General features: G+C 36.9%; 1 protein-coding gene across 3 annotated transcripts; it reads left to right on the plus strand.

Annotated features, from left to right (window-relative positions):
• Positions 1-2,136: 2,136 nt before the first annotated feature.
• On the plus strand, positions 2,137-23,251 carry LOC136833251 (E3 ubiquitin-protein ligase TRAIP-like). 3 transcript variants are annotated; one of them, XM_067095142.1, is made up of 12 exons: positions 2,137-2,269; positions 6,884-7,024; positions 9,696-9,828; positions 12,045-12,127; positions 12,423-12,581; positions 12,916-13,029; positions 13,630-13,741; positions 15,130-15,247; positions 17,679-17,791; positions 18,874-18,984; positions 19,941-20,049; positions 21,432-23,251. In XM_067095142.1, exons 2-12 carry the CDS (start codon positions 6,912-6,914, stop codon positions 21,638-21,640), a joined length of 1,374 nt encoding a protein of 457 aa, XP_066951243.1. In that variant the 5' UTR covers positions 2,137-2,269; positions 6,884-6,911; the 3' UTR covers positions 21,641-23,251. The 3 variants fall into 3 exon arrangements, with proteins under 3 accessions (XP_066951243.1, XP_066951245.1, XP_066951246.1); XM_067095144.1 differs by having other exon boundaries at positions 2,267-2,512; XM_067095145.1 differs by lacking the exon at positions 2,137-2,269 and adding an exon at positions 6,623-6,735.
• The last annotated feature ends 1,401 nt before the right edge of the window (positions 23,252-24,652 follow it).

The following is a 24,652-nucleotide window of genomic DNA, read 5'->3' on the forward strand; positions in this document are numbered from 1 at the left end:
ATGCGTCAGAAAAACTTTGAGAAATTCATCTTCATTTTCCGCCCATTACGCACTTTCTCCTACATATCCTGAAGTTTTACTAAACCAAGTTCATTTGCAGAATCCCTGTGGCACGAATAAAATTTGAAGCCACTTTATACATAAAATATCTTCCTCGAACGCTGGCTGTATTGCGACAGACTTCTAAAATCAGTTTTAGTTCCTTGTATATTTTTAGAGGCTTCCTTGTCGACCCTCGCTTGGTCCACAAGTTGTCAATCATATCTTACGGTGTTCTTGAACTGCATTTGCTTCTAAGTCATCTACAAGAGGAAAACAGATGATGGAATGATACGCAGTTTCCCAGTAAATCTAGTCGTGGCATGAATCAGTGGATTGCCAAACAAAAATGGTGGATCATAGCTACAAAATTATCGAACCAACGGAAATTCAAGCTGGTGCAACCTTTAATCCTGGTGCAACCGAAGTGAGTGTTAGCGATGAAAGTAACTGGGCATAAGGGTTGCTTACAGACACTCACGAAGTTGCTATATATTTTGATTGAGGTGGCTCATTACTTGGCATATGTTCAACTGGCTGCTCATCAAGTCACTAAAACACACACACACACACACACACACACACACATATATATATATATATATATATATATATATATATATATATATATATATATATATATATATATATATATTGCTTCCCACAATACAGTAAACTTTAATGTCCATAAACTCCCTATTACGCCGTTTTCCCATTATTGCATGACGATAGCTTCAGAAGGGATTTCATTAGGATTATTCAAAAGTACTTTGGGACCATTGACATCAAACTCATCCCTCCTCCTCCCCCCAAAAAAAAATTAATTTCAAAAACAATCGGCTCGCTCTTCAGGTTTAGAAATCGGCTTTGCCCTTTGATGTCGTTTGGTGTTGTTTATGAATATACTTGTCCTACATATAGCCTGGGAACATATGTCGGAGCCACCAGGCTGCTTCTCAAGGTCAGAGCCGATTCTCACAAGGGGGTGAGTTATAGAACTGGATGCCGACTGTCCAGTCCAAGCTATCTAGTGTAAGAAATCATACCACCAAGTGCAGAACTCATATAAATTACGATGCCTTTAAAGTTATTGGCCAAGCACAAAACCAAAACTTAAGATCTTGAGTCTTTAAATCACGAGACGTAGGAAGCAATAAAGGAAGTGTGAATCTCCAGCGTATTCCTGCCCTTGACTACAATATATATATATATATATATATATATATATATATATATATATATATATATATATATATATATATATATATATATATATATATATATATATATATGGGACCATGTCTTGGTAATAAGACGAAAGTATTTAGCATCTCCAGTGTTTCAATTTTCCTTCGTGGCTGTAACTTTGCTCGTATAATCGTCACGTTTTTAATTTTTCTTGATTTAAAATATATATATATATATATATATATATATATATATATATATATATATATATATATACACATACATATACATATATACATACATACATATATAATTTATGTGTATTATGAGACTAATTTTCCCTAAATTATCCTCTTTCACAGCAGTATAATCATATGACTGGAAATTCAATAGCCAAATGTCCCCAATTAAATATTACTTTCTTGAAATCATCAGTTATCCATATAACCGGTTCAGACTATTTTGTAATAATTATATTCACCTGATCACCCACAGTTTCAAGTTATTTAGCGTATCGTGATTGTCTAAGTAAACTGATATTTGAAAGCATAAATTAACGGTAAAAAACTACGAAATTGATGGTTATTGCATTTATGAAAATTGTTCTAGGAATGTTCACTGCTTTCCTGCTATTACAGCTGTCTCTGATAAGTAATTTCCACAGCAAGAGTTATAGTAATTAAAATTAAGGCTATAAGGAAGCTCCTTCTCATTTCTAAGACAATATTTCACGCCCAAGCATTTTGGTTTTTTCGATCAGCTGATTTTGAAGTTACAAGTATCTTTAACTTGCGAGGCTCGGTAACTAGCTTTAACAGAAACATATCCAGATGCAAAGCCATATCGCCTATATAACTTATACTTTCAAGCATATTGTTTTCATACGTTTATATAATTGAATTTCTAGAACAAAATTCCATCTATAATACGTTCTATTAAGATTTTTAAGTGAGAGAAAATAGTTAGACTCGTTTCTCGACATTTGTTTTCGGGGCGAGACGCGGCTAACACAATTTAGAAACGTGATCGTAGTGTTCGCAAGGTAAGCGGAATTTTGACGGAATTTTGAATTGTTTGTCTATTTACTCGCTCACAATTACTCGGCGAGTTTTACGGTCGTTTATCCTTGCCAAACTGTGCGTTTTTCTTCCCAGAGACGTCACCAGAAAGCACAAATATGGGTGTTTTTTTGCTTGGAGGCCATGACTGACAGCCAGTGGTAGCTAATGAGGCCATTTGCCGTCGTAGGCCGAGCCAGACTCAAGTCCGGTTTGTCTTCCTTTAAGTAAGATTATGATAGTTCTTTGGTTTCTCGTGTATCGTATCAGGCTATGGCAGAACTACTCTAAGTATTAGGCTAGCTCCGCGTCAGATATTACGTCGGGTACCACCTCGGAAATTGACTTCTTCAGTATTTTGGTTGCTTATGAATTTACCTGTTGTTTTTTGTCGCTCGACTGTAATTAACCTGTAATTAACGTCAGAATTTATCTAATTTCTGCTATTGCTCATGCGCAGTGCTATAGGGGTACTTTTGGTAAAAAGTGGAGTTTCCTACACTGGGGGATCTGGGGGGTGAAAAAAAAAGTATATCGTAGTTTAACCAGACCACTGAGCTGATTAACAGCTCTCCTAGAGCTGGCCCGAAGGATTAGATTTATTTTACGTGGCTAGGAACCAACTGGTTACCTAGCAACGGGACCTACAGCTCATTCTGGGATCCGAACCACATTATGACGAGCAATGAATTTCTATCACCAGAAATAAATTCCTCTAATTCTTCATTAGCCGGGGTGGAGCCCCCAGCTAAGTAACATGGCCTACTATCCTAGATTAGGTAAGGTTAGGGTACGTTAGGTTAGTATGGTTCCTTTTATAATAGATTTCCTTAGCCAATCCCTTCTTGAACACATGGCTCCCTAATGTCTCTCATATTTGCTGAACCATTCCATATAGTCCGCACGGAGATGTTACTTAAAAATACCCTTTCCTTCTATAATTAACCTGTAATTTGACCTTTCTAGAGAAATTTGGTTGCTTCTCAAGAATTTACTGTTATTTTTTGTCAGTCGACTGTAATTAACCTGTATTTTGGCTATAATTTTTGATGGAAATGTTTTGTTTAATAGCCAAATAACCCTCCCCATGCCTACATCTAGCAGATTGGAAGGTACGGGGAGGGGAGTGCTGTCAGTGGAAAACTGGAGTTTTTGGGTGAGAGAAAACAAAAACGAGTTAATGAAATAAGGGAATATGAGTTGTTTCTGTGACATACCCACCCTAACATAATCTAACCCAGAGCACAGGATGGGGAGTTTGACTGATCTGGACTCCCCTTAATCTGCTGTAAAATACTGTATATGAAAGTGATATTTAGAGGTATACTTCCTAACCTAATCTAATGCAGGGCACTGAGTAGCACCTGCCTGGGTGGTATATGTAAACTTTGGTGTTTAGTAGGGAAGGTGAAAAATTAAGTATTTCATGCACAAGTAAATATGAAAATTTTTCTAGGTCAGGTTACATAAACGATAATAAAAAAAATTTCATAGCTGAACACACATACTTAGCACTGTAAAATGTTGCCAGGACATGTTAAACATCATAATGTAATGTTAAATGTTATTGATTTTCTTTAGTTATGCTGACGAAAGGTGAAAAAGAAAAATGTTCTTGTTAAATTATTATGATCATCTAAGTGCTCACTGTATTTTTATTATTTTCATGAGAAGTATTACTTGTGACAGGTGGAGTGGGAGAAATAACACTTAAGTGTCATGTCTCTGGTAAGCAGGTGGAAATAACTTATCATCTGAACCCATTATATACATTTCAAGCAGAGATGCATTTTATTACTATCCAAGAGTAATTCACGTTGTATATTTATTACTTAAATTTTTATCTGTTTATTAATTTGTTAATCATTTCTTGTCTAATAACTGATCTCTTCTTTCTGTATTCCTATTACCTTCTGTTACTTATTTCAGGTGAACACCATATTCTTTGGAAGTTTGAATTACACGTCAGTGGCCCCAGTGGGCTTGTTCCTTATGAGTAGGGTTCAACTTAATTAATAATAATGATAATAATAATATTAGGAAAAAGACCTTCTTTAATATAGGTTTTGTTAAACAAAATGGCAGTTTCAGCAGCATTTATTTTATATAGTAAACGCTCAGTTCGTCTTATCAATTGCTTTTCTTGTGCTGGAATGGTTGCGAGTAATTGACCAATATTCATTTCTGGTGGAAAAGCGATGTGTAGGAGGTAACTCTCGTGGGGTGTCAACTAGTTTCGCCCTTCTCGTAATGGTATCATTCAGAACAGGATCGCAGGATGCAATGGCTGTAATGCGTGGATTTCTCCTCTTTTATCCATGTCTGTTGGCTTGTAGAGTTAGTTGCTTCATTTTCATTGACTAGTCGGCCATGACGTCATTGGAAAGGCGGCTCCTGATTGGCTGTCTTCTCCTCAATCTAAGCCTACTGCTGATTGGTGAGGTGCAATTTCTCGAGGAATGCGGATTAATGGTTGTTCTCCAGGTGAAGGGCGGCGCCTCTGCCTTCCTCAGGTGTCAGAAGGGCGTCCTCGGGGCGAGGGTTAAAGTCGTCCTCGACGTCAGGGTGTCTTTGAGTCTTAGGTGGGTGTGGGGGTGATCTTGCAGGTCGTCCTCGGGGTGAGATCTCGCTAGGCGGTCACCCTCAGTGCTCTGGAGGTTGTCGTCAAGGGGCTTAGGTTGGGATGTGGGTCTTGTCTTGTTGTCCTCAGCTTTCCTGACGGCTGTAAGGGGAAGGAAGGTCTCCTGAGAAACATTAAGGCTCGGTTTTTCCTCCCCTATGTGGAGCGCCTCCAGGATGCGAAGATGACGAAGGTTGGGGTCACTGTCAATAATTCTGAAATGTCCAACAATGTCGCTGCAGCGGATCCTCTGGTTGTGGGCAGTCTTACAGTGATTAAAGATTGTTCCTTCCTGGGCATGGCAGGGGATACGTTTGGAGAGGCGCATGTATGTCATGCTGATGTAAGTTCCGGGGCATCCTCGGAAAGGGCAGGTGTATCGGTATATGACATTCGTCCTCTTCAGGGGATCTTGGGGAGGGCCAGGCTTGTTCTTCATCACTAGACTGCATGTCTTCTTGCTTCTGCAGAAGGTAACCAGTTGGATCTTCTTGCTGCTGTCGGTGGGGGCGACGTTGTCCCTAAAGATATTTTTCAGGGCCCGTTCATCCTCCTTATGTCGTGGGTGGTAATTCCCTTTGTAGAAGAGGATGATCATCTCGGGTGTATCTTGTCTCTGCTCTTGGTTGTACCACTTCTCCATCGTCCTTCTGTAGGCGACCTACAGCCTTTGCATCCTTATGCCAGTCTGTAGAAGGAAATGTTCAGGTGGAGATTCACTTTGCTAGTCAGTTGCTAGACTAATATCCAATCTCAGGAATAAGTCTCCCAAATAAAAGGTGATGGTTTGTATTTTCGTAGAACAAGTATAAAATTTAAAGTCGATTTGTATTTTTCACAGACATGCAAACCATAGCCTTGTATTGTAATCCCACCTGAGTCAGCTTGTATAGTCCCTGATGCTGAAGGTAAAAGTGCTGGCTTACAACAGGTGGGTGGGTGATTCAACCTACTCACGTGCCTTTCACCAATTAACCACTTGTTACCCAACTTAAGTGACCATTTCCAGCTCATGCTGAGGAGTACTAATTCCAGCTCATGCTGAGGAGTACTAAGTAAAAGGCTCTGGTTTGTATAACTTGAAAAAATAAATTAATTATTGTGCTTAAAAATTTGGATTTTTCATACTTGAGGCCCATTATTCAAATTAACGTTATGATTTTTAAATCTTAAATGTGATGCTTCATTTTCAAGTGGCTGAAGTCATAGATGGATTCATCTTCCCAGTAATTATTTTTGAGGAAGCCTTTCCTTGTAGTAATGACATTGCATTGTGTTGTCTCTAGAGCTCCCAGATTCTCCTGCCGTCCTTCTGAGTAGTGATTCAACATCACAAAACACTACTGTAGTTTGTTGAACTTAGACGTTATTAAAATGTTTGACATTACATAAAAAATTTGGAGTGTTTTTTTACAACCTTCCAGATTGTTGACACTGGTGAGTAAAAGGAGTTTAGCTCTTTACTACCCACTAAAGAATATTCCGTGAGGGTTTTGGAATGAGTGTTATTTGCCTTGTAAGCTTTTACAATTTATCTTATGAAGTTCCATCACTGGAAGTTTTGTGAACTGTTTTTCGGATGGAAGACAGTAAAGTAGTAGTCTACAAAAAATTTCGAAACGATGAAACAGTCTTGTGTAATTTGTGATGATAAAAATTTATCTTAAGGTATGGTAATAGTATTTTAAAATTTTTGATGGCTCTTTATACAGGAAGTCCCCTGGTTAAATCAGGCTCGGGTTACACCATTCCGGACTTAGGGCGCTGTTAACCCTGATTTTTTGGTGCCGCAAGTGGATTTACAGCACTGTTACCCAGACTTACGGTACTGTAAGTGCTATTTATTCCCATTATAATTATGATACTTTGGGTTACGGCGATTTTCAACTTACAGCGCCCTAACCTGGGGACTGCCTGTATAGAGAACTGTGTGAATAAATTTTTTGGGTATCCTGGATAACTGTTTTTCCCATTTCAGAATTTTTGGAAGCCACTAAATTGGTGTGATGCGGATATCGTGTGTGATCTGTGGGGACCTCTGCGTCTCATCGGATGAGGTTTCCTCAACGCCCTGTGGGCACACATTTCATTCTTTGTGCATTATACAATGGATTGAACGGTTAGTGTGTGCTACTGTATAATATACTGCACTGTATCGTAATGAGTTTGTCATTCCGTGTTAACTTACATAATTAAACCTCAGGAAAGTAATAATTTCAGCATTTGAGTTCAAGCACTTGAAATTGTGAGTTTTAGAAATTGAATTGAAGCATTTGAAATTGTGAGTTTTAGCAATTGAATTTAAGCACTTAAAATCATGAGATTTAGCATTTAAATGTGAGCGCTTAAAATCGTAAGTCTTAGCATTTGAATTCAAGCACTTAGAATCGTGAGTCTTAGCATTTTGAATTCAAGCACTTAAAATCGTGAGTCATACCATTTAAAATTGTGAGTCTTAGCATTTGAATTGAGGCACTTAAAATTGTGAGATTTAGCATTTGAATTTAAGCACTTAAAATTGTGAGCCTTAGCATTTGAATTTAAGCACTTAAAATTGAATTCAAGCACTTAAAATCGTGAGGCTTAGCATTTGAATTTAAGCACTTAAAATCGTGAGTCTTATTATTTGAATTCAAGCACTTAAAATCATGAGATTTAGCATTTGAATTTAAGCACACAAAATCATGAGTTTTAGCAATTGAATTTGATTAATAAAAATCATGGATTTTGGCATCAAAATCCCAACGGTTGAAATTATGCATTTTAGCTTTTAAATTCCAGCACTGGAAGTCCTGCATTTTGAAATCTAGTGCTAGATATCATGAGTTTTTCTGTATAAACAGAAGCACTAGACTTGATAGAATTTTGTTACTGTATTGTGATAGGTTCCAGTAGTAGTCATGAGTTCTGTCATGCTAGTTTCACCGGTAGAAATCATGAATTCTGTCACAGGTCAGCGTATAGGAATACTGCCTAGTAAAGGTGACAAGAGTGACTGGACACTTTTCTTTTCTCCATTTTACTTAAAATTTTATTTGCCCAACATAACACTGTAAAATATAAAGTTTTAATGGCATGTACACTCGGCAAAGAAAGTGAGGATACAGTTTTTTTAAATCTTCGGACATATATTGCTCAATAATGCGACATCTGGCAACTTTAGAAAGGGGAGGGGCTTCAACCTTATTGTGTTTTTTTTGCTTGACCTCCTGTAACTTTCAATCATATTCTACGGTTCTGAAATCATTGATACTTAAATGCAGTAATAAGCTTTACAGTATTCGTTCAAGTTGTAATTTGCAGCAACAGTTCTGAGCAAAATAAACATTTTTCGACATAACATACCGAGTAACCTTACACAAATGAATTTGACACCACAATGAATGGAATGCTTGCATAATCAGAAACGCGATCTTCCATAATGAAATCAAGAGTTAAATTTGAGCAATGTCTGACGAAAAATGTGGGGAACAATAAAGGAACGAATGCAATGTTATGAGAGAGAGAGAGAGAGAGAGAGAGAGAGAGAGAGAGAGAGAGAGAGAGAGAGTTGCTGTTGTGTAAGCCTAGGCCTATATGTAGAGCTACTCATTTCATTTTTTTTTTTTTTTAGAGATTGAGCGATACTATGTTTGTATAGTGTGATTTAGCAATGGAGAGAGAGAGAGAGAGTTACTGTTGTGTAAGCCTAGGCCTATAAGTAGAGCTACTCATTTCATTATTTTTTTTTCTTTTAGAGATTGAGCGATACTATATTTGTATTGTATGTTTTAGCAATGGAGAGAGAGAGAGAGAGAGAGAGAGAGAGAGAGAGAGAGAGAGAGAGAGAGAGAGAGAGAGAGAGAGAGAGAGAAACTATGGCAACGTCAAGAAACATCCAGTTACTTGTGTTTTCCCGCCGAAGTTTCCGTGCTGCCCCTCACATCATAGGGAACGCTCATGCGGATGTAAATAGATTTGGTCAACCTACCCTAGCTGTCACAATATTTACTGCCATTAATTCCATGAAATACAAATATGAATGTGTAAAAATTAAAGAAATTATCATTACCTCGTATGGTGATGCAATAAGAAGCCTGTTCATAACGGAAAACGAGTAAATATTGCCATTCTGATAAACAGTACTACACCGAGATATCCACACACTATCTTTTAGAGATCTCTATGAACGAAAGCCCTTTGTTGGCCGAGTTGGTTGAGCTTCAGACCGTCATTCGATGGGCCGGAGTTCGATTCCCGCCGCCAGCTGATGAAGAGTTAGAGGAATTTATTTCTGGTGATAGAAATTCATTTCTCGCTATAATGTGGTTCGGATTCCACAATAAGCTGTAGGTCCCGTTGCTAAGTAACTAATTGGTTCTTAGCCACGTAAAATAAGTGTAATCCTTCGGGCCAGCCCTAGGAGAGCTGTTAATCAGCTCAGTGGTCTGGTAAAACTAAGCTATACTTTTTTTTTTCTATGAACGAAGTGATCTTAGAAATTCTGATTACTTCGGATATCCGTGGTGTTTTTAAGTATCTGAACGTTTTTGTTTTGCAGATTTAACATATATGATATAATTTGCAATATATTTTCATATTCTAGAGGAAATTTACCAAGATTAGTTGTTTTCTGTAAGAAAAAAATAAAAATTCGATGAACGAAATCTAAAGAAAACTGTATCCTCACTTTTCTTGCCGAGTATACATAAAATTATTTTTTTATTCAATTTAGAAATTATTCTTTATTTAAATAGCATGTCTTTCCACAATATGTATGGTAAGCATGAGCATTTTCTGTTTTTCTTCAGATCAAAGTCGTGTCCTCAGTGTCGGCACAAAGCCACAGAAAAGAGCTTGGTCAAGCTCTATTTTGATTCTGGAGGTGATGAGAGTGTTATAGAAGACCCTGATACTCTGCAGCACATGATAAACAGCATGAAGGTACTCAATCTTTTCCTCGGTTCAGTGTTTTGTAACTTTTCAAAATCACTGTACTGTAACCACATCATTCATCTCAGATAGTACATGTATGCGATTATATGTTACGTTACAGTTGGCCCTTTCATCAGTGAGGGTTAGGTTCTCTGGTGATCCCAGTTGCCAAATCTAGCAGATGCCTGCTGTGGCTAATCTAATCTATGACTTTATACCCTATCTTAGGCTAGGCAGTGTACTAAATGCAGTTTGTACTTTAACAATTGCTTGTAGAAATATACCCTAACTGAGGCTAGGCAGTGTACTAAGTGCAGTTTGTAATTTAACAATTGCTTGTAGAAATATGTTTTTGTTACACAACAGACCCATTATGTATGGGTAGCCCTCTTGTGTGGTCTGTATAATGTGTGTGAACACTACTCCATGAAATAACAAAATAGGTTAGCCATCATCAGTCTGCATGCATGGTTGGATCCTCAGACTCATAGGAAAATTCTGAATCGGTTTTCATGCATAAACAATAGGGAGCAGTGCATTCTAACAGAGGTTTGCGCTCCCAGGTGGTGCTACTATATGGTTTTTCCTTCTTATCGGTTTGGGAATTTAATTTCTTTCTGTTCTGTCATCCCTCATATTATGTAAAAAATGTGCATATGTGTAAGACAGTGGTTAACTGAGGGACAGCTTGTTCAGTTTTAATCATTATAGAAACTAAAGCATGATCAGAAGTACCAACTGGAGAACCCACAGTATTGGAATTGGTAAATACTGCTGCCCTAAAATTGAAGACTGCAGTATCTGCAAAAATACAAAACTGAGAAAAATGGTAGATAATGTACTGGCAGTTTTCCCTTGCCTTATGACTGATTTTGCAGATACTGCAAATGGGACCCCGTAAATAAAGCATTAAAGAATCATTCTCAAACTGCAGTAACTTGTGTATTAGTGTTTCATGAGCCCAATAGGAGGCCTATCTCAATTTCGAAAATTTTATTTTGCAGATACTGCAGTTTTTCATTTTAGGGCAGGTGTCTGCAGTATTTCATTTTAGGGCAGACTAGATCCAAGCAGTTACCAGACTTTCTTACGGCTTCATTTGTAATTTGCTTGCAAAAGCAAAATCAGAAGCTTTCAGACAATGGCATCTGAAGAAGCAGAATTTAACCACTCTTTTTGGTGAGCATTGAAATTGCCAACAGTTACAAAAAAAGGAAGCATTTTTATCATCTTCCTTATCTTAACCGTAGTGATGACATGATAATCCAAAATAGCATCCTCTATGTTTGGCCTGCAGTAGATGGACACAGAAGTGATGATTGCAAAAAACATTTGCAACCAGGATGTCATAGCACCCATATTCATAACATCTTATGTGAAGGAAAGCTAGGTATTCTTTCTTAATTTCTACTGCAGTCCCCCTTATTATTTAAGCAATGCTGTAATGGTTCCTTGAAGCCTTGAATGAGGAGCTCAGATAAATGCCTCATTTGACAAAGCTACACTGTCACTGAGTCACTGACATTCCATGAGTATTCTGTTCATCTCACGACACTGGTGTGGTGTAGATTACACAGTCCAAGAGTTTATTCAGCATCTCCAGCCAATATATATATAAAAATTAATAAAAATGTCATACTTGAAAACAAAGTTAACTGTAATAAATGCTGCATAAACATGAACATCTCTTGTTAAATACAATACACAGTTTGTGTGGTTTTTTGGCTGGACAAAACTTATCTTAGGCTATGCCTGAAAACTTTTGTTAGACATTTGACATTATCACGAGATTTGTGCAAGATTCTGCTGTATATCCTGTAATGTGACTTACTGTTTTATTTATAGGATAGGACTTTTTTATGCTTATAAAAACTATGGCATATCTCATATTGCATAATGGTCAGTTTCTGTTAAGGAGCAAATCTGGTCAGAAGTAGTTTTTACTGTCTTTCTGTCCGTATTTAATTGCAGTCCTGTATTTTTTCTTTCTTTCTACAGTTTACTGCATGCTGTATTTTTTTGTCTGTTTGAAGGCATTTCATCCTGATAACAGTGATCTGTGCGTATTGACTTGTTAAGATTTCTTTGGTTTAACTTCCTCAGTTTTTGCCAAATTGTCTAAACACAAATTCACAGACGGTATTCCACGAAAAATAGACTCGACCATATTTACTAGCATATTCTTGACCTCGTTCCTTGGGTCTCATGTTGGTTCTTTCTTTCAGTTCCAGGTTCGTCTGAAGGATGGAGAAATATCAAAAGTTAAAGAATCAAATTCAAAGCTGAATAAGCAGAATAAAGGCCTTAGGTACTATTTTTTGTTACTTTTGCAATTATATTTTATTCTAGAGTATTCAGTATATATTTTCTAGAAAGCAAAAAGTTTTGTACATTCATAAGGGCAATATTAAATAGTGAAACAGTGCAAGAACTAATTTAAAGTCTTTAAAAGTATCTTGGGCATCTAAATCTGTTATGGATATGTTGGTAAGGAAATAATTTAGTTATCAAATTTATCTTTAAGATGCAAGTTATCTTTAAAACTTAAGTTTATTTATCTTCGAGGTTAAGTTGAGTTTCACTTTGTAATTTTTTGCTTGTAGGGAAGAATGCAAAACAATTATGAAACAACTGGGTGATAAAGAGAGTACAAATTTGGCCCTGAAGAGTCAGTTGAAGTTCATGGAACAGTATAAAGCAGAGGCTGAGAAAGCCAAACAAAATGCAAGCAGCCTTCATAACCAGCTGATAAAGTTCCAGAAGTAAGTATCTGCCACAACTTTCTTAGATATTTACAGGGATTCCTTGTGAATTGAAGGGAAAAACCTGTTCAACATTTCCAAGATATTCAGCAGAATGTAGATATAATAATGTTCAAACCATTTATTTCTCAAGCCTTACTCTGTAAGGATAATTTGTAGTCTCATCCAAGTTTTTTCTGTGTTGGAGACCACTCAAGTACCTTTTTTTTCTTCCTGCTCCTTTTTGCCATTCTGTAATGTTCCTTAGCCCTTTTATTCATTCATATGAAGTCAGGAAACACAAAATTAAGGTTTTCTGAAACTGAACACACCGTAATCTTTTTCTTATTTCTAGTGTTGAATTGATTTTATCTGGAACTGCCAAAGATGTGGAAAACATGATGTCATCTTACAGTGACAGCTCTGAAAGTGTGAGATCACTGGCTACATTTTGTGCGCTTCTCAAAAAGTAAGTAAAACAACTGAGGGAATCAAACCTTGTACTGTAGTTGGTAATTTTATGCAGAGCTTTTTACACTGTATGGTGTTTATTTTGCACATTCCTCTCTCTCTCTCTCTCTCTCTCTCTCTCTCTCTCTCTCTCTCTCTCTCTCTCTCTGGGAGTCGTACTGTATAGTTAAGCTGAAATTACTGTATAGTTAAGCTGAAATTACCGTCTTTAGTAGCTTTTTCAGAGTACCTCTTCTTCATTAAAATTTTCTAAATTTTCTTATGATTTAATTGGATCCTTTTTAATTTCTTATCATAGCTGTTTTCTTGTACAAGTCAGTATTCTATGATGTTTTCTTGAAACATTTCTTGAAACTCATGTATGGCAACCTTTGGAAGGATTTTGTGAGTTATTAATTTCTTAATGCTACTTATTTGTTGTTGACAGGCTGATTTGGCTGAAGTAGATAGAATGATTACCTTAAAGTGCAATTTTCAGTCATTATTTCATGCATAGATTTATCCTCTAGAGGGATGTTCACAGGTGCTGTGAAATGATATTTCTTAATTTTTCTACTTTTAGAAATTAGATTACTCTACTTGATTTTCTCTCTTGCAGAGAATTGAATAAATCTTCCGAAGACAAGAACAGATTTAGGGACGAAGCTGCTGCTTTGCGATCAAAAGTAAAGGAATTGAAGGAGATGTATTCTAGTGCTGTCAAGTCTTTGGTAAGTCGCTTTTCAAAGCAGTTGTTAATCAAATGAACTTTGATTGTATGGTGACTGAAAGTGTCCTCTTGGACATGAACCAGTTTACTTTCAGGCTAAATTCCAGGTTGAATTAAGTGTTCAAACACCTCTTCCTGGTGATGATGTAATGTCCAGGTCACTTATGTAAACCTAGAAATTTTCAATACTTTATTGTAATATACAGGCAGTCCCTGGGTTACGATGGGTCCGGCTTACGATGTTCCGAGGTTACGACGCTTTTCAAATATATTCATCAGAAATTATTCCCCGGTTTACGACGCATGTTCCAGGGTTACGACGCGTTGTACGCTGATCCGACGGAAGAAATATGGCTCCAAAACGGCAGAATAATGAAAATTTGGAGGTTTTTTGATGAAAAACTCAACAAAAATGCAGTTTACATCGTTTTCAATACACCCAGAGCATTAAAAGTAAGGTTTTCTTAGGATTTGTTATGATTTTCGACGATTTTTCGGTTTACGATGATTTTTGGTTTACGACGCGGCGTAGGAACGGAACCCCCGTCGTAAACCGGGGACTGCCTGTATAACAAACATTGTAGTCTTTTATTTGATGTTTTGTTGTGGTCACTTCCAGTGTAGTGTTAATTTATTTTTTATCGCTGTAGTCATGCTCTGTTTCAGTGATATCAATTGGCCCAGTGATGGTTGTTGCAATCCTTCATGCATCATCTTCATCATTCAATAAAGGATGAACAATCAAATAAAAAGAATATGCAGGACAGAAAGATCCATAAAAACCAGAGTGTTAAAGCCATTTTGGCAAAAAACTCGGAAATATCTTTTTGGAAAGTCCTGTTTCCATTTTCAGAGAGAGTAGAATGAATACAAAGTCATGTTTCAGACTGCTGTTTTTGTACGGTTAGAAAACTGCCCATTAAAGAATAATGGGCCGAATGGATTATCACAGACGGTTTCTCGTAGATAACTGTTGCTATTCTGCCCAGATAACCATTTACCTCTAGACGGTCTTTGCCACACAAACATTTCTTGAAACTCATGTTTATATTCATTCCATTTACTCTGGAGATTGAAACTGGAATTTCAAGAAAGATTAAGCATTTGGTACAATTTTTATCAGTACATCCTCGTTACATTTTACTGGTCATCTTGTGTCATAGTTATTCTCAGAATGTATTATGAATGTAATAGTGTGTTATTACATATGTAAATATATAATTACTGTACTCTACTTATGACTTCATCTCTTTTAAGCAATTGGAATGTCAAATTTTGATTTGTTTCATCACAACTTCATAAGTCTTATAAACTCCTATGAAAGTTCTGTGAGTATTGGATTGCATCAGAAAACTTTCATATAAGACATTTTCATTCATTTTTATCCAGAATAAAACTGAACAAGTCAACAAGTTAATGCAGGAAGATGCACTCTCATTAGAAAAGGAAAACAGAAGTCTGAAGAAGAAAGTTGATGCCCTACAGAAAGCTGTTTTATCCCCATCAGGTAATGTTTCATTCATTTTTGCTCTGCTTGTGCAGATAACACATTTTTTGTTGTTCAGGACTTGCTCTGAACAACAATGTGGATTTAAATTTGCAGTTGGGTCTCCCTTTATACAATCTCCCTAACAGTCAATCTGATACCCCTGACAACTTGGTTTGGGCACTCAGCCTCTGATTGAAAAGCTTCCTGTATCTTTGAATTCAGAGTTGTATGTTAATCCCTACACTTATTTTTTTCAGAAGTAAAAAATTATCAGTTTGTGAATAACTGCAGTAGTTTTTCTGGCTCATTCCTCATTGTTCTTTTATATAAATTTGAGCTCACGCCACATTAACACTAATGGTCACGTGTAAACTGTGATAACTCATCCTGAGATGTTTTTGTGTGAAATTTTGTTTATAAATTTCACCCCTGGGAGTGCTTCTCTGGATAAAAAGTGTTTTTTCATCACTGCTAACTTTAATAAACTTATTAATATGTGCTGGCTGTTGATCGGTATCCATCTGAATCATATAACTGTAAGAGGAGAGTTAAGACTCATAATTGAGGTCATATCCTGATGCATCTCGCAAGGTTATGCAAGACCCCGTGTACTGAGAGTGGCAACATGGCACCACTGCAAAATATGGTTGGTTCTGCTCTGTTAAGTTCTTGGGGACCTGGTACCAAAAAATTTAATGGAAGTTCTGTCTTAAAGTATGGTTTATAGAATATGGGAAAACATGTTACCTTCCTGCAGTACTGTAAATCCTAATAACCATTGTTGGGGTGAAGGAGGCTATCTCTTCAAGCAATTTTGTTTGAGGGATAAAATCCGGGGGACATTAAGGCAGTGAGTAGAAAATGGTGTGTGAGGCTGAACTTGGCCCCTCATCTCTGATATGGCTCTGTCTTTTATTTTGTAAAAATTCCCTTTAGTTTCATTCCACCTACATGTCCAGTTTCTTTAGCTTTACCATTGCTCTTAATTTTCACCTCTTATATCAGAACAAGTGTTAGGGTGAGCCTTGTGTGATTCTAAACATGTGCAGTTTCATATTAATAACCACTCGTAAGTCCCTTGATGAGAACTTTTTCCACACTTGCCTCCATGGATGCTTCACGTGACTTTAGGTCTGCATTTCATGACAGCTAGGTCCAAGGTTGCTTCGTCTGTATGCTTTTCAGATCTTGCTTTCTACCTCCTTCAAGTCTCTTACCTTGCTGAAGGTTTTAGGATTTTGAGAAATTCCCCCTGAATCTGTTTCCAGGTTAGAGGCATTTGTTAGTAAGCAAAAGGTACTGTGTTCTTTCTCAGGAGCTTGTTGCTCTTCCCTTCTCCATCTGAACTGGACCTCTTCGAGACTGCTGCCTAGTCTGGAAATTGTCAGCAAGGTAAAAAGGTGTATCTATCTGAAGTGTTTTCAGTTTTGTACAACACCCTAAATCAAGCTCTTTGAACCCTGAATTATGTTTTGAAGATTTCAGCAAGGGAAGGTTTGCTGTGTTCTTACAAAAAGAACATTGAAAAATGCTGGTTTATATAAAAGTGCTGGATTAACTGGTACTTGCCTATGTCAAAAATATTGTTCTTCCAAAAATACAATCAAGTTCCAATTTCATTCACCTTCATGGTCCATTGATGTATTTCATCAGTAGCAAACTTAAAACCTTGAAGTTCAAAGCTAATGTCTGGAATTTTTAAGTAAATACAGTAGTACAATACTGTATTTTGCCTAGACATGCATTTATTACACAGGTGTTGCAGTCTTTGTTTTGAAGCTTAACGTTAACAACCACTTGTAACTGAAAACTCCTATGAAATATACAGTTGTCCATTTGCTTTACAAATAATGCAAACATTGGCACCAGTATGTACACATTGTATCATTCGTTTTGTGTGTGTGCTTGACAGCCATCTTCCAGTATTTTTAAATCCTGTTAAGCAATAGTGTTCCATCTCTGCTTTTGATCGAGTTGAGCCTCCAACACTTAATTTATTATATACATCTGCATAAAGCTGGTAAGATTGATCCAAGATGATGTGTATTTAGAGTATATAACACAAATAAAAGAATATGAACTTTAGGCATAGGCTAAAAGTGGTGTTGTGTTGGGTGCAGGAAGTTGATAAGAGGGTTTTCAAGGGTAAACACATGCAACAAGGTCAAGAGGCTGTTGCTTTGAATGAAATAGTCTTAATAGAAAGATAATGTATGATTGCATTATGCCAGCACTTTTTTTATTCAGTTAGTGGAAGGCTTTGCATGGAAGCATCTGAATTTGTTTTCTTCTTCATATTATAATCTGGCCTTTTAAATTATAGTTTGTACTTCAAAATCTTTAAAAAAAAAAACTTTCAAATTACTGTACCAGTTGACTAGATTCTAAGGGAGCTCGTAAATTGAAATTTTGGACTTCTCATATCCTAAAATTGTTGTATGCATTCCAGGTGACATGAAAAATAGTGTCATTCAGAGGCTGATTTCAGAAAGTCCGGCTCCTTTAAAACTGAAGAGGTCTCATACAAGCTGTATAGATGAGGTCATTGCAGTCACACCAGAGGTGAGTGTAATTTCATGGTCTTCAGAGCCAAAATAATTTACTCTGTGCTATCAAAATTTTTTGCCAAGAGGATTTGAGTGAATCACAACTTGTTTTCAGTCATCTCGTCCCAAAACCTAATGTGAAAAAGATTCCCAAAACTGTATGTATGTATTCAAGTCCTGAAACCTTTTGGAATTCAGGCCGATCTCATTAAAGGCAATTCAGATGCAAAAACATGGATGAGATGATGCTAAGACTACAATTTGACATTTTTCTTTGTGGGGGAATCAGGAAAACCATAATGAACATTGGTTTTTATAGCTTAAATATGTCATTCAGGTTTTGAACTGTTTTTTCCAAATTAGATACTGCCTATTTGGATTTCCATAATATTCTTCATCCTGTGATGACACTAGGCCTCTGAGAAGTATTGCTTTCATTTTTTGTAACTGTTCAGAAATATCTTGCAGCTTTTTTAAAAGCAATACAGAAAGGTGTCTTCAGCGACTGCTAGGTTGTATGTACAGTGTACGATCAGCAGGACATTCTTTGCGAGGAGGATGTACTTCCCTTGTGAAGAAATTCTAGGAAAGCATTATCTTTGGAAATGAAAAGAAATAGGTCATGAATGAAGAGTAGGGTAGTTTAGGGTGGTTTTAATGGTGGTAAGGAGAAGCTGCAACAACTGGTGAAAGAATAAGATGTTTTGCAAGTTGCAAGTGATTGTTGTCACGCGTGAAATTATTAAGGCAATTTGAAGACAGGAAAATATAGTGTAACTTGACAAAATTGGAATTGTTGTGATGATAATCATAGGATGGTATGTGACAAGTAAATAGGATACTAAAAGTAAGGGCTGTGGTGGACTGCCATTGGGGAATGGGGTACATGCAATTACCCTTTCATCATATTACTGTACCTTGTTCATTTTCCAGTGGTCACTTTTTATAAGCATTGCAGAGCATGTGACATTAAGCATAGGGAAAGATGGACTCGATGCAGATGTGGAGCCTTAGAAATTGTTTGATTGTTGTTGCAGTGCCTGAGAGGATTCATTATTCACGAATACTGTTTTTAATTGTGAATCTGTTGTCTTGCAGGTTGTTAAGAAAAAAAAGGCAGCTGAATTGTCATCAGATGATGACATAGAATATTTGGGTATGCAAGCCACACCAGTGGAAATTCAGTATGACTCTCCCTCGCCAAAAGAAGTATGTGGTTTGTTGTGTTAATTTTGATGTTATTAATTATCTGCGTGTGACATTGTAACGTTGTGGTTTATTGTGACATTGTAACTTTGTGGTTTATTGTGACATTGTAACTTTGTGGTTTCCTTGCATTTTGAATTTCATAATTATTCATGGAAGTTGACTTAACCATCCTTAGGAACACCTCAGCGTAATGGACTTCTGTACTTGTCAGTTACATGGCTACATTGCATTTTAAATCATATTTATTCATGGAAGTTGACTTAACCATCCTTGGGAACACCTCAGCCTAATGGACTTCTGTACTTATCAGTTACATGGCTACATATGCCTTCATGTTACATACAGTCACCACCCTACATACAAATGAGTTATGTTCTGGACGGCTGTTCATATCTTGAATTGCTCATAAGTTGGTTTGTAATATGTAGTGCATACTTTTTGTTGGGTTTACATTCCCGAGTTAACTTGGGAGTCATAGGTAATACTTTTTTCACTGCATTTTAAATGATGTAGTATTGGAAAGAATTGCTTTGGATGCTGGAAAGGTAAAAAGAATAAAATAAAATGTAGATTCACTCACCATCCAAAATTTATTTTTTCCATGCTTTGAAAGTTATGAACTTGGAGAGATGTTTGCTCGTATCTATGAATGTTTGTTACTAAAATGTTTGTAAGTAGGATAGTGACTGTATACATTTGAAGTAAATCTGTAAAGAACTAATTGGAATTGCTGTTAGAAAATATTCATGTGTAGCCTATAGGGTCTTTGTTACTTGTTAGAAAGCCAAACCCCCGAAGATTCTGTTAAGTCGAGCTGTTCTCTACTCTAAACAGAAGAAAAACATTGTGATCTTAAAATCTGTAATCATTCAGAATTTTTTATTGGTTATGCTTTAAAATCTTTTTACAGAAGTAGCTCGTGAGCAGAACTAATGTACTGCTGTATTTATTTCCAGAACATCATAGAGGTGGATAGAAATGCACTTGCAGTGAAAACAAACTTGCCAAGATCCAGAGAAAGCCATAATATATTTGCCAAGAACAAGCCTTCTCTTAGTAAATTAGGTAAAGTTTTTATGGAATTTGGATTTTCCTACCTTAAGGAAGATATTGATTCAAATATCCCACTATAGGGCAGCCAATCTGCTACTTGTAAATCTGTCTGGCCTTCTCATACGGCTTACGTATTCCCCAGTCTGCAATATTTAGATTGTAAGGTGATGGTTTCTTGTAACATTCACCTCAAGGCCTAGTTTTATTCATGTATGGCCTCCCTAGTTGGTTACTGCTAGCAGTTTGCCTTATCCAGTACAACATAGGCATTACCAAAAATTCCTAATAGCATCTCTTTGTCCCAGCTGCATTGCTTTCAGTCTTCTAGTTTTCATCCTTCAATTGGACCCTTTCCATACACCAGTCTTGTCTTCCTCACCTTCTGATGTCATTATTGACCCATCCCTTATTTTGATAGGTAATTTTATCTTTCTTTTTACTGACTGATATTTCAATAATAGTTGTGTGGACCATGCCAGTGCCACTCCCAGAATATATGGCTTTTTTCAGCGTCGTGCCTGATTTTCCAGATATTCTCCTGAGAAGTCCAAGTGTATTTTTAAGAGTATCAAATATAACACACTGCAGTTTTATATAAAATTCGTCTTCAGTTTCTTCAGAAATCATTTGTGGTGCATAGCACTGTATAATATTTATATTATACAATACGCTTGAACTTGGTGGCAGTAATCACCTGCTTCCTGTTCTCCATTCAGTTGGTACCTTTAGTATATTTGCTGGAAAGGTCATGCCTACTCCTTCCCTAACAGTTCCATCTGGACTTCCTGAATTAAAAATACATTTCACCCCGTTTCCAGTCATTCTTTTACACTTTGCTCTGTTGCTCACTAACAGCTGAGATATCCAGTTCATTACTCTTGAAGTAATTTTCTTGGTGTTTCATCTTCCCAGTTTGTTTCAGGGCTCTTAATGCCATTTTTAATTTTAGACTGCAAGATTATTAGCACTCCATATTCCCAGAACTTGGGGCCAGTTCTAGATTTTAACTATTTACATAGAAAAATATAGATACATAGTGTTTGTGTGTTTTTATTTTGTTTTTAGATTTTTCTGCACTTCTCAGACTGTGTTATAGCTGCGTATATGATTATGGTAATTGATTTGTAATCTAGCAACATCTTCGTCTTCCCCTTCATTGTTCTTGAAGTTGAAAATTGGGAACAGCATTATTATTATTATTATATTATTATTTTTATTCTTAAGTAGATTATCCTGACCAGGGCCAACACACTTGACTCACAGGGCTGCCCAGGAACAGCAGTAAACTGTTCTTTTAATTTTAACTCAAGACTTGTGTTAAGCTTCTTTGTCCACACCAGAGATGTATGTATACATGTCAGTCTTATCTTTTATATAAAATTATTGTGTTGCAGGCATGAGTCAGCAGTCAAGCAGCAGCTCCAAATTCAAAGATGATCTGGTTGGGTATGACGGCCTCGGAGGCCATCACAAGGTTGACGAATTTCCCAAACCAAAGATGGCATTCACGAAGAAAAAGTCAGGTGTCAAAGTCGTCACAAAAAGAGGCTCTAAACAAACAATGCTAAGTAATTTTTTCCAGAACACTTTTGATGATTTTTAGTCACGAAATTATTTAGGAGTTTAATTTAATGTCACTGACAGGGTCACCACTCTTAATTGGTTTTTAATTTTGTGTTTTCATTATTTTACCAAACTTATGTATTGACTTGGGTTCTTTCATTTGATGAAATTTTTGCACTTAATATTTCTTCATGTAGAAGCTTGTAAGAAAGGCCACATCATTTAGCCTAAAGGAAAAAATAAGTATAAGGGGAAAAATTAAGAATTAACTCTTCCCCCCCCCTCTCCACAGAATGCATTAGTTATGCACTTGTCTCACATTAAAGTTTAGAAGGTCATATAAGTTTTTTTGGAAATGCTAACCTTGTAGCTTTACGTATGGGCTGTACTCCACTTGCTAAATATGTATTTCCATGATGGGCTGCAGAAGTTAAGTTGGTATTACAGTGAATGAAGGATTTTTTTAATTCACCACAGTTAAAGTTTTAAACCTGTAAACTTTTACTTGGGAATTAACTTGTGTAAGTAGTTGGAAACAAGATTATGACTGAGGTGAAACTTGAAAGGTATTTAATACTGAATATTCGACTGAAGAATATCTGAATTAAACTTATAAAACTTATAATGTACTTTAGAGATAATGAGATAATGTGCTTAACCCTTAATGGACGGATCCCCTCATGAGAGGATCTAAAACAGGTTTTGGGTTGTGTATGGATCCCCTCTAAGGAGTATTAATATTACACGCCATACGATTTGGCTGTATCGAGTGGGAAAGATTTTCCGTCACTTCAGTGGCCCATAAATGAATGGTGGCAACTAAAGAACTCAGCTCAGCTGAGACGGGGGCATCTAAGGCAGATTAGTATTCTTCTTGACTTGAAGGGGGAACGTCTTGCTTCTCTCTCCCCCATGATGTCTATTTATTTGCTCATAAATATCCTCAAGGATTGCTGTTGGTTATAGCTCTTATCTTTTATGATATGATATCAGTTATAATTGTAATTTTGCAAAGAAATATTAGAAAAAACATGTATATCTCCAAAAAAGTTACTGTATATCTTGATCTCAGTAAATTTACGTAAATAATTTACAACAAGTATGCTCAGAATTTGTTACTGATGTTAGTTCTTATCTGTTATGGTATTGTGAGAGCTGTAATTATAATTTTACAAAATAAAATCAGATAAATTGTCAGAAAAAACATGTATAACTTGGTAAAATTTATGAGTGTTTTATGAAAGAGGCCCCACACAGGGTTGTAAATAGTCGCTTTCAACTTCCCTTGGAAGGTAGGGAAAAGTTTTTAGAATTTTTTTCTTACACCATGTGCATTTGCATATCTCCGCTTTCCATTGATATGTGTTTTTCTTAAAATGGCCAACCTTAAAGTTTGCTCGGTCTGGGAGGTTGCATGATATAAAATTAGCCCGTCCCTTAAGGGTTAAGAGATGAGATAATGGGCCCTAGAAATAATGTGGTATTTTATGGATCCATTTGAAATGTATTGCTGAATTGTTGGATGGAATACCTTTACAAAAGAACATGGAAAGTTCAGTTGTCTCACCAGCATTAAAATAATTGACCACCATTTGTAACCAACTGGAGTTCTTGAAGTTAAATATAAAATTGATTTGTTATTTGATGGAAATATTGTCCTTTGTTTTCTCCTATATATAAGTTGTTTGTATTAAATGTACCGTTTTCCTACGCAAGTACAAACTATCGCCTTTTAAAGTGGAGGATATCTTTCACTTTAAGAGCTGTTTGGCAATGCTGGTAAATGAGTTGGGGAACCCCACAGCTTCCTCACAGATGCTCTGTCCACTTTTATCTTTCGATTGTTCAGTGTGAGGTTGGCTGCTGCCACGCTCCCTCTTCCCTTGGATGAACATAACTGAGTTTAACATTCTTTTGTCTTTTTATTTTCTGTTTTTACTTTGTTTTTTTTTCTGTTGTGTTGTCAAGCTTTTTCTCATGTGGATAAGACACAAGAGAAATGTAGGTGAGAGTCTTGGGTGGCCATGCGGCTGCTTCATTTCCCTTATGTCTGTAGACCTACAAGGGTTCTCCTTTCATTGATGAGGTGAGGCCTGTGTCTATTCTTCTGAATGTGAGGAATGTGCGGATTGGGCTTCTCCTTGGTGGAGAATTTTTAGCGAGAGGAAAAGAAATGTTGAGGCACTTGCTGGCATCACTAGGGAAGTGTCACACCACCGGTGATGCTGTCAGATCTTGCTGGTGACCTCTTTTCTGCCATCTTCTATTCCTTTACCACTTACTAAGAGTGCTTCTCTCTTGTCGAGGGTTAGCTCAGCCCCACCTTAGAGATCTTGTCAGTCTTTGTCCTCGGAAGGTATTGACTCGTCTGGGGTTGGTGTTACCACAGTAGTATCTCCTCCCCCTCATGAGACTTCATCTTACGATTACCTTCAGAAAATTTGGCCCACACTGAATTGTTTCAAATAGCCCATCCTTTCTGCTTTTTTAAGACAATTTGGATGGGAAGAATGAGAAAGCCTCATCTCCCAAACCTTCAGTGGTTGTGGTTCCTGTTGATAACAATGTTTCTGTGGAGTCCATGGCCCACGTCTCCAGCCACTTCCAGGAAGTGTGAACAGTCATTTGAAGTGGCCCTTCCTCCTGACGAGCCAACTAGGAGTTCTGGTTGGCAAACTGCAAGCATAGTAGGTGTCCTTTGTCTTCATCATATGCATTGTCTTGTTCTTTGTCATCCTTTTCCTCTACATGAGACTCTCATCCCTCCCATACACGGAGGAGGAAGAATGGGAGATCCAAGAGTTTTACTAGGAAGTCTTAAGATGTCATCTTGTGCCAGATCAACCACAAGTGAGCATAGCTGAGGTAGAAAATCTTTGCAGTGTCAAATTGTTCTTTGTGCTGGCATCACTCGCATGCAAGTTCTAGTCTACATAGGAGAAGGAATTGACTTGATTTATGAAAATCTGGCTACACAGACAAGTGCAGGGCCATTTTCAGCCATTCCGCACCATAAGAGGATACCTTCCTCCCGTGAGTGTACACTACACAC

This window comes from Macrobrachium rosenbergii, chromosome 51, assembly GCF_040412425.1.
Source record: "Macrobrachium rosenbergii isolate ZJJX-2024 chromosome 51, ASM4041242v1, whole genome shotgun sequence".
Taxonomy (NCBI): domain Eukaryota; kingdom Metazoa; phylum Arthropoda; class Malacostraca; order Decapoda; family Palaemonidae; genus Macrobrachium; species Macrobrachium rosenbergii.

Bases quoted from the DNA above. Each gene is read 5' to 3' on its own strand.
- LOC136833251 (XM_067095142.1), top strand. From the start codon at position 6,912: ATGCGGATATCGTGTGTGATCTGTGGGGACCTCTGCGTCTCATCGGAT. The intron at 7,025-9,695 runs GTTAGTGTGTGC...GTTTTTCTTCAG, and splicing joins ATTATACAATGGATTGAACG to ATCAAAGTCGTGTCCTCAGT. The intron at 13,742-15,129 runs GTAAGTCGCTTT...ATTTTTATCCAG, and splicing joins CTAGTGCTGTCAAGTCTTTG to AATAAAACTGAACAAGTCAA.